The sequence below is a fragment of the Equus asinus genome, chromosome 9 (assembly GCF_041296235.1).
Source record: "Equus asinus isolate D_3611 breed Donkey chromosome 9, EquAss-T2T_v2, whole genome shotgun sequence".
Taxonomy (NCBI): domain Eukaryota; kingdom Metazoa; phylum Chordata; class Mammalia; order Perissodactyla; family Equidae; genus Equus; species Equus asinus.
In genome coordinates this window covers 13179790-13189445 of record NC_091798.1, presented here as the reverse complement: position 1 = coordinate 13189445, position 9656 = coordinate 13179790, and the positions used below count along the sequence as shown (strand labels likewise).

The 9656-nt window shown below is 54.6% G+C and overlaps 1 protein-coding gene across 1 annotated transcript in view; it reads left to right on the top strand.

The window, feature by feature from the left end:
* Nucleotides 1–728: 728 nt before the first annotated feature.
* The window catches only part of KCNIP1 (potassium voltage-gated channel interacting protein 1), a 344635-nt gene continuing 335707 nt past the window's right edge, over nucleotides 729–9656 (top strand). The window contains exon 1 of the mRNA XM_014850875.3: nucleotides 729–1350. Coding sequence (XP_014706361.1) covers nucleotides 1263–1350 — 88 coding nt within the window. The 5' untranslated portion in view covers nucleotides 729–1262. The remainder of the gene's footprint in view (nucleotides 1351–9656) is intronic.

Here is a 9656-nt window from a genome sequence, read left to right as displayed (position 1 = left end):
ACTCTCCCAGGGCATAGCTTAGTTCAGCTGAAGGTGGATTTCACATCTGCTGCTCCCCTGTAGCGGCAGCACACTGGCAGGTGGTGCCCGTGGTGATGGTCCATGAGGAGCTCTTGAATCATGAAGGAAAGCAAAGCAGGGATGTCGTAGTGGAGGTTCATTCCCTGTGTACAGGGTGGGAGGAGATGTCCCCTGAGGTCCCTTACAATTGCACAGTCTATGGTACTGAATGGCAGCCAGGTGTTTCATTAAGCAACACGTTCATCATTAAGCAATAACCTCATCTTTGCATTCTGCCTTGCAGTTTTACTTCAAAGAGTATTGAACTGTAGTCAAATTGTGTGAAGTTCAGTCATTCTTTTGTGGCACTTCTGAGGAATACTTTCTTCATCGAGAAAAACCCTAATTGCCTTGCTCTCCTATCCTGATGAGACAGCACAGACCCTTGCCTGCTCTCCCGGGGTGGAAGCTGGATGGAACAGCTGGTTTTGAGTCAGGGGCAGCTGGAGCCAGGAGGCGGTCAGAGGTATTAACCTCCCATGTCATGAAGGCAGACAGCCCCTGCTACTGGTGCCGAGGGAGCTGCCCAGGCCAGCTCCCCCGGGGCTCCCCACTCAGCCCACTTCTCCGTGAGGCAAACCAGGCCACTCAGAAGCTGCCTGCAAACTTTCCACTGAGCGCAGAGCAGCCGGCTCCTGCTCTGTGGGGAGTTCTCCCAGCGCCCGGTCAAGGCACGGAGAATTGATCTGTTAGATGAACCAGGAAGGAAAGAGCGGGAGAGCGAGCCGTGAGGCTGCGGAGCGGAGTTTTGCGTAGCAGTCCCCTCCCTTCTGACTCGAGTATTAATTGCTACATTACCACTGCCATGTAAGAAAGACAGTCAGCAAAGCCTGGGAGAGCTCCTGCTCCTCCCTCCCCGCTCCGTTCAGCTTCGCTCTCCTCCTCCGTTCCCTCGGAGCGCCCCGTGCCCTGGCAGTGCCGGCCCAGCCCTGGCATCCCGAGGTCCTCCTGTGGCGAGGACTTGAGTGGACAGCAGGAGGGGGCAGAGGGAGGGAGGGGGAAGGGAGCAAGCATCTTGCCCTGCAGGCTCTCTGGATGCAGAAGTCGGACTCACTGCAGAGGCAGCTGTGCTGTTCCCGGAGCTTCTGGGGTGCATCCATCTCTCAGGGTTTGCCCAGGCAGTCTCCAAGTTCCGGGGGCACGCAAGGTGGAAGTCTTCCTTTCTGGGCGCTGACGGCAGAGCCTGCCTTCCCTCTGCCACCATGAGCGGCTGCTCCAAAAGATGCAAGCTTGGGTTCGTGAAATTTGCCCAGACCATCTTTAAGCTCATCACTGGGACCCTCAGCAAAGGTAGGGAGTCTGGCCTTGATCCTCCTTTTCTGTCTTGATGTGGCCTGGCTGGTTACATTGCCTTGGTGTGGCAAGCGTGGCCGTTCTGGTGCACCTGGGTCTCAGAGGAGGCTGGGGGGAAATTGGTGCCTGGGATTCAGGGCTGCTGATAACCTGGGTCCTGGCTCTGAGCAGACGGGCACTATGCCAGGGAGCTCAGCCGGCTGTAATTGCCTGGAACTTTAGAAATGGATTTGGTGGTGTGTGGCTGACTGGTTACAGGCGGGCAGAGGAACAGAACCCTTCCCAGGGCACTGGAAGCGGCTGAGCGTGACTAGAGTTTCAAGAAGTTATCCGCGGAGTTGTGTCTTGTTGATAAGAGAGATTTGATGCGGTGGGCTGTGAGCAATTCTGCAGAACAGAGACGCTTGCGAGGGCCAGCAGGAGGTGGCAACGGGGCTGGAATCCATCGTGCACTGGTGAATACGGGATGCGTATCAGCTCTGGGTCTGATGTGCAAGAGCTTCCTCTCATTGGATTCCATTTCTGCGGCTTGGTTCATCACTCTGCTGTCTTGGATCCCTGTCTCTCCGCATCTCCTGCCTGTGTTGATGTCTGTCTTCTTTACTTCTCCAAGAACTGGGGTGGAGGGAGTTGGCAGGTTTAACTCCCCCTGCAGCCCAGAAAGAGGCTGTAGACTAGCCGTAGGACTGCGTGTCCATGGCTCAGCCTCACAATGCAGAGTGGAGGCTAACTTCCCGGGGCTGTCCCTGTCTCTGGAGCCCCCATTGCACTCTGGACCAGGGACAGGGAGGTGCTCGGAGACATTCTGGCAAACTTTCCAGAGATAAAATTTAAAAAGAAAGCGGCACCATGATGTGGTTTCACTGGCTGAAAAAAAACGTCTTTAAATATTTATGCTTCTGTTCAGGTGGAAAGAGTCTTTGGGGGAGACGCACTGGAAACAGCAGGCAGGGTATGCAGCAAAGGAGGGAGGCCCAGAAACCCTTGATGGGGATTTTTAAAATGACAGTGAGAGAAGATAAAGGCTGTGTGTGGCCAGCTGTAATGATGTGGCTCTGGTCCCCCGGCTACCCAGCAGGTCCAGCCTGGTGCAAATTGTAAGGTGGGCGTGGGACAGCGAACGGTGAGATTTTGCCTGCCTCCTTTCTCATGCCTTTTCGTCACTCTTGTTCTGTCCCCACTCCACTTCTGAAGTAGGGCACTGCCCCTCCGGGAAGCCCAGGTGGACGAACACCAAATGCTGAGGGCCGGGCTGCTGGCAGAATCACTGAGGGTCCTTAGTGGGTTGGACTGAGGTGATGGGGAGAGAGCAGAGGGCTTAGAGGATCGTGCAAAGTTCCTCCGTTCAATCCTCCAAGAGAAACTGAGGTTTTCTTCCCGCAGCAGGGATACTGGGATCTTGGGGTGGTGGGTGAGGGGCAGCATCCTATTGCAGGCTCTGCTTTCCCAGAATGCAGCAGCCAGAGCTTTGGCCCGGCCTTAGGAAACCTAGGTCCCAATTCCGGCTTTGGTCCCTTTGCAAGCCACAGCCTCTTTGAGCCTCAGTTTCCTCATCTGTAAAATGAGTCCATTGCTTCCACCCTGTTCACCTCCCAGCATTGCCACAAGGACCCAGGGACGCTGAGATGTGGGGTCCCTTTTCAGGATGTGTTGCAGTGACCAGATGTGAAGAAGCGGTCAGAGACCGAGACGGGTATGGGTCTGGAGAGGGTGACCAGGCCATCGCCTCTGCAGGACCAGTGTCAAAAGCTCTTTAATTTAGCTGACTGCAGGTGGGTCTGTGCACCCCAGGCAGCATCAGATGGGGAGAGAGATCACAGAAGGACATCATGCAGCTAGAGGGGTGAGTGTGAGAAAGTACATCAGACAGGGAGAGAGAGTGTGTGCAAAGGTGTGTGTGCGTGTGCGTGTGTGTGTGTGTGTGAGAAAGAGAGGATAGACAGCTATTTGAATAGATGAGCATGAAGATATCATCTTCTGCATATCTGCCTATGATTATTTGCTCAATATTTATTTATTGAGCTCCTCCTCTGTTGCACACTCATCGCTAGACACAGGCTACATGGACGAATAAGACACAAGCTGTCCGTCAAGAAACATGCATTCTGGGGGAGGGTCACAGACCGAAGACACCCCGCTGAGTGCTGAGATAGGAGCCATGGGGCCCAAAGAGCACAGAGAAGAGAAGCTGGGAGCAGATTGAGAGGCTCCTCCAAAGGTGGTGTCAACTGAGATGAGGAGGGGCGGGGCTGGGCAGGTGGAGGGAGGTTGGGGCAGGCAGAGGGAGCAGCGCTGGGGTGTCAGCCTCTGCAGAGAAGCCAGCCAGAAGCTCAGGACAGCCCCCTCTCTCTGCTCAGAATCCCAGAGACTGAGATCCATGTGACCCAGGCAGGGGCTCCACAGGGACCAGCACTGGGGCCCAAGTGGCCGCCTGGCCTTCCTCCGACCTGCTTCAGTGTGAGTTTTCTACAGCAGGGGCTCGGCAAGGCAGCCCACAGTAGGACTGGTGTGGGATGGCGTCTCTCCTCTCCACAGAGAGCAGCAAGTGTGTACACAGCCCTGGCTCTCTGCCAGGCACGTGCCGGGAAACTGGTGTTCTGCCCAACCCAGGTGTTTGCTAAATATTTGTTAAATAAATGACTGTGGGAGCCGGGCCAGGCCTGGAGGAGGGTAGCAGAGTAAGACCTTTCTGGTGTATGGACCGGCCCTAGGTGAATTTAGATTAGAACCTACGTGGACATGTTACATCTGCTTAATGATTCCCGGTTTTAATTGTGATTTCACTTATTCATTATTCATTGCACTGAGTCCTGGATTTGCAATAATCCAACCCTTGGAAGGATTTTTCTTTGTCGCTTTCAGGATTGAGGAACATAAAGATGCTATAGGACCAAGTACCCCCTGCTGGTTTGGGCACAACTTATTATTTTTGACCTGCCTTGGGAATACCTGGGGGACAGGGAGAGCCCAAGACCACCCTTCCCTGTCCTGTCCATTCCTGGGCCTTGGCCACCTCCCTGAAGCCAGCAATCCCCTTTCCCATTGGTCGAAGCTGCTGGGTGGCCCAGATTTCTCATCGGTGCCCTGTTCAGAGATGAACTCATCAGGTCCTCCTGCTCACATCTGCTTGACCTTGAGCTTTTCCTTCGTTGCCCTGCTCAAAATCTGTGATCCAAGTTCCTTTTAGGAACATGTCTGCTACAGGCTGTCTTCTCCACTAGACTTAAGCTCTAGGAAGGCAGGGACCACATGCATTTCTACTCGCACTCTAGCCAGAGCTACTGTCTGGTGCCCAGCCCAGAGTGGGTGCTTCACTAGTATTAAATGAATGAAGCAGCGCTGCCCACCACAGACACCAGCCAGGGGCCCCTGGATGATGCTTCCGGTAGGAGCTTTCTAGGATACACCACGCATGCCCAGTCCTGGAGGCGCTCAGTGAACTGAGCTCTGTCCAGCTGCAGGACCTGAGTCTGCGGCCAGAGTGCCAGACAAATCTTTCAGAACTGTGCCCGAGCTTTCTTGGTGTCTCAGGAAGGGCATTTAAATCATCCCCAGAAGGGGAGGCTGTGTGGGGCGGGGAGAGTTCTAGCGCCCTCATTCTTGTCCCTTCAGCTCTTCTTTGATGTGTTTTATATACTGGCTTTCCCTGAAATTTAAAGAATGATTCTCTTTTGCTTTAAAAAAAAAAAAAAAGAGTTGGCAAACTAATTATGCTGTGGAAAGGGCAAGTGGTTGCCAGACTGAGACATCCTTGGGTCCTCTGCACCCTGGCCGGGAAGCCTCATGCTGGGTCCCCCACCCCCTGGCCTCAGTGTCCTCATCTGGAGTCACAGTGCCCTCTTTGTAGGATCAAAGGAGATTGTGTCTACAAAGCTCCCTGCATCATAAGTACTCAGGAAATGTTCTTTGCTGCTGCTGCAGTTATTAGCTGCTTCTCTCAAGGCTGTGAGCACCTCAGGGCAGGACTCCTCCCTCCCTGCTTGTTTCTTCAGTGCCTGGCACAGACTCTGAGAGTGGCTTCTCTAGTCGCTAGAACATTCACTGCTTCCCTATCCTGAGTTTGCTTTCCTAAGGCCCCACCCGGTGCTGAGACTGACACGTGATCCATTTTCCACACCTGATTACCTTATCAGGAATTATTAGCACGACTCCCAGAGCCCGGCCCTCCCCTGCTCTTTAGCTTAGCAGAAGCCCAGCTCCTGGCTTGAATGCCTAGTTAAACCAGGGTCTGGGGAACCTGCCTCTTCCTCTTCCTGCACAGCCAGCTCCTCAGCCCCGTCACGGAGACCCCAGGGCCGCTGACGGGAGCCAGGCGTTACGCAGGCTCCTCTCTGGCTGGGGAGGTCTCAGCCGGTTTCCTTCTGCACTTTGGGAACCCATCTGTCACCCCAGGCACAGATGGCAAAGGAATCTAATCCAGGAGTGCTTCTAGTTGTCCTGGCCACCTGCGTGGCTGCAGGGTGGGTGTGGGGCTGACTTTATAAGATTTATCTCAAGGACAATGTCCTAGAGCCCCAGCGCCCCACTCCCACTCTGGCCTTGGTTATTTGTCTCTGTGCTCAGCTTCAGACCCATCAGAGACACGCTGTTCCTCTCGCCTCCCCCACACTGCTGTTCAGGATCCTCCAAAAACTGACCTTGAACTTGAGGATGAGCCTGGGCTTGAGTCCCAATTCTGTCGTCTACCAGCTGTGTGAGCTTGGGTGAGCTGCACAACCTCCCTAAGCCAAGGTTCTTCACTTTTAATTGGAGATAATAATAACATCAACTGCACAAGGCTGTTTTTTAATTTAATGAAGATCGTACATGGAACAGGCTGGCAGCTAGCAGGGCTGTGCCAACCCTGCCCTTGCAGGGAGCTGAGGTGAGTCCCTCCTGAAACTGTGTGCCCTAGGCACCTCTCTTGTCTCGCCCCAGTCCCGACCCTGGAAGTAAGAGCAATCATCATTTTAACAGATACTGACCTTTAGTTATTCCAGGTGGCCCAGCCAGTAGCAAGTGGCAGAGCTGAGATTAGAACCCAGGTCCCGCTGGGGCCCAGACCAGGCACTTGCCTCTCCACTCCGCAGCCTGGAGAAGACGCCCCTGCAGGCATTGCTCCCCACCTTGTCACCAGCAGGGAATGCCCCCAGCTTCCCTCTAATTTTATAGGTAGGTTTGTCAAGAAGTATTGTACCAGCTGCATCTCTTCAGGGAAGCCACCCACCTTGCTAGGGGTTGTGACAAATTCCATAATGTTGCATGGCCTGGATTGAGGAATAAGCTTTATGGGGAAAGGGGGCACTCAGCAGGCCAAGGTCAACAAGACAGCCACATGCTTGCTCTCCCAGCATCACGATCATCTCTCGGACAGTGCACTGGGGCCAGGGCACCTGCCGGATGCTGAGCGGGCTTGGCGCCCATGAGGGACCCTCCCGCACTGTGCTGCATTCTTATAGGACGAGCTTGAGAAGTGGTCTGTCAGTGGGGAAATACACAAGCTTTCAGGCACCAGCCGGTCTGGAATTGAGATACCAACTGTTTACTAGAAATCTCTGAGAAAGCAACCGCCTTGACACTGGAGACCTTGGGACCTGTGAGACGTGCCAGTGCCCCCTGAGAAAAGGAGGATGCCACCTGTCCCATGAGAAGCTCAGCTTACGTGAGCTTCCCCTTGCTGGAGGAAGAAAGAGTCTGCATCACCCCAGGTCCCCAGCTAGCTCACTGTCCTGGCAGCACAGGCGAGCGCCAGGGTCGTGTTAGGACATCCCCACACCCTGATTGCGTCCGGGCACCTCTGCCTGCTCCTGCTGTGTCACAGAAAGTTCACTTACCCAGGGTTCTGGGGCATTGCCTGCCTCTCCAGCCCAAGCCAGAGCCTGCCAGGGTGGGGAGTGTGCTTGCCTTGGTTCTCCTGATGCCCAGTAGCCCTCTTCCCAGCCTACAGGTCTCTTACCCCTCCCCCTCTGTAGAAGGCCTATCACTCCCTGATCCGTTTTTGCTGGCCAGATGCTCGCTGGGGGCCCTGTAGTCCCATGACAGAGGGGAGAGAGGAAAGTGGGAGCTCCCACCTGCTAAGGCTGTCCCTCTCTGGGGCCACCAGGCCCCTCTTCCAGATAACCCCAATGCTAGGCAAGAGTAATTTGCTCAGGGCTGCTTTTCCTGGCACGGCTCCACAGACATCCTATTAACTTCAGGACCACGGGGGAGTGGCTAGTTTGTTCCAAATTAAAAGTAGCTGAAAATGGGGCCCTCTGGCAGGCAGGAGGGTGCCGTGGGCTACGCCAGGACATGAGTGGAGTAGATCAAGTCAGGTCTTATACATCCTTCGGAGGCCCAGAGATCTCTTGCCATGCCAGTGTGACCCTCACCTTCCCCAGTCCTCTTAGGGTTACAGAATCTTCCAGGCACAGAATCTCCCCTGGGCTACCTCTCTCACCAGACCCTGGGTCCCTAGTCCCTGAGAGCTGTTGATTCCCAAGTATGGAGGTGGTCGTGTGAAGTAGCCACGGAAGGCAGCAGGATGCAGGAAAAGAAAGAGCGCAGCTCTGGAGCCAGACGGTCCTAGGTTCAAATCCTGCCACTTCCTAGCAGGACAGCCTTGGGCAAGCCATTTTCCATTCTGAATCTACGTCCTTTCCTGGAAAATGGGGCCAGTAATTCCCACTTCACGGGGCTACCAAGAGATGGTGCATGTGACAGCACCCAGCACATAAAAGCTGCCCCATAAAGGTCAAGTTCTCTGCCCTTCTCTTCTCTTGTGATTAAACCTTGGACTTGAAGCCAGGAGAAAGGAGGCAGAGCTGGGAGAAACAGGCCCTGGGGCAAGTCTTCTTCCAGCTCCTTTCTAGATGTGCTGGTCCTCCAGAGTGGCCACCTCTGTCCCTGGTGACTCTCCATTGCAAGCTTGGTAATAGCTGAAATTATCCTTTTTATTTGGTGGTTTGCGTATTTATTGGCCACCCTTCTGGCCCCCATGAGAACATGAGCCCTACAAAAGCATTCACCGTGGGGCTTGTTTTTGGTGACTCAAGCCCCTGATGGACATTGAATAAGTGATGGCTAAAGGCTTTCCCTGCCCTGCAACGTCAGGCTGTGTGACCTGGAGTCCCTTTATTTATTTTTTGCTGAGGAAGATTAGCCCTGAGCTAACATTTGTGCCAAGCTTCCTCCACGTTATATGTGGGTCACCGCTACAGCAAAGCTGACAAGTGATGTAGGTCCACGCCTGGGATCCGAACCTGTGAACCTGGGCCACCGAAGCGGAGCATGTCAAACTTAACCGCTATGCCATGAGGCTGGCACCTGGAGTCCCTTTTTGAGGCCTGGTCTTTGTCAGGCTAGTTCAGAGGCCTCCCACTCTCCATCTCCCTATTCTGAATTTCTGTGCTAGAATTTGACAGAAGCGACCAGCCAGAATGAACTCGGTGAGATGGAGGGTCAGTGAAAGCAAGACCAGGCGCCTGGTCCCCCTTCCATTCCAGTTCCCGCATGCTCTGCGGCATCGCCCTCTCAACAGCAGGCCCACATCTCCCGTCCACTGCAGCTGGCCAGCATCCATCTGCACCCCAACCGGAAGGGCAGGAGGGAGGACCCAGCCTCTGAGGGCCCTCCAGGAGGGCAAAGAGCTGGGGAGAGGAAGCAGAGATGAGGAGATGGCACAGGACCCTGGGTCACCTGAAAGGAAAGGGAAGCCAGGACTCCAGGAAAAGACTCGAGGGAAGGCGTTCACCTCCGCCATGACCACTCTCCCTGTCCTGCCCGCAGATGCCCGGTCTGGAGGCAGAAGAAAGCCTTCCTCCTGCTCGGGTGAGGGCGGGAGGCCCGTGAACACAAAGCCCACCCTGGATGAGGGGGTCCTGTTTCCATTTTGTGTCCTTAGAGCTACATGGAGCAACAGCTTTAGGGCCGGGCCTGGGTTCGAATCTAAATCCTCACATTTGCTCAGTGAGCAGGTGGCTTGCCTTCTCTGGCCCTCAGTTTCTTCATCTCTAAAATGAGGGAGCGGCTGTTCTCAAAGTTCCCTTTCAGCTTTGGGATTTTCAGATTCACTAACAATAGTAACAGCACTACCCATAGCACCTGCGGTGTGACCGACATTGCTCTAAGCACTGTGCACACGAGCACCCCAGGGGCTGGACGGCAGTAGTTAACCCCAGTCACAGATGAGGAGACGGGAGCTTCAGAAAGGGGAAGGGCCGAAGGGCCCAGGGCCTGGGCTCAGCGTCACACAGCCAGCCTGGGACAGAGCTAGAACTGGAAGCTGAGCTGTCTGTCTCCAAGTTCCGGTTGGACCCCCACATTACGCTCCCTCCGTTTCTAAA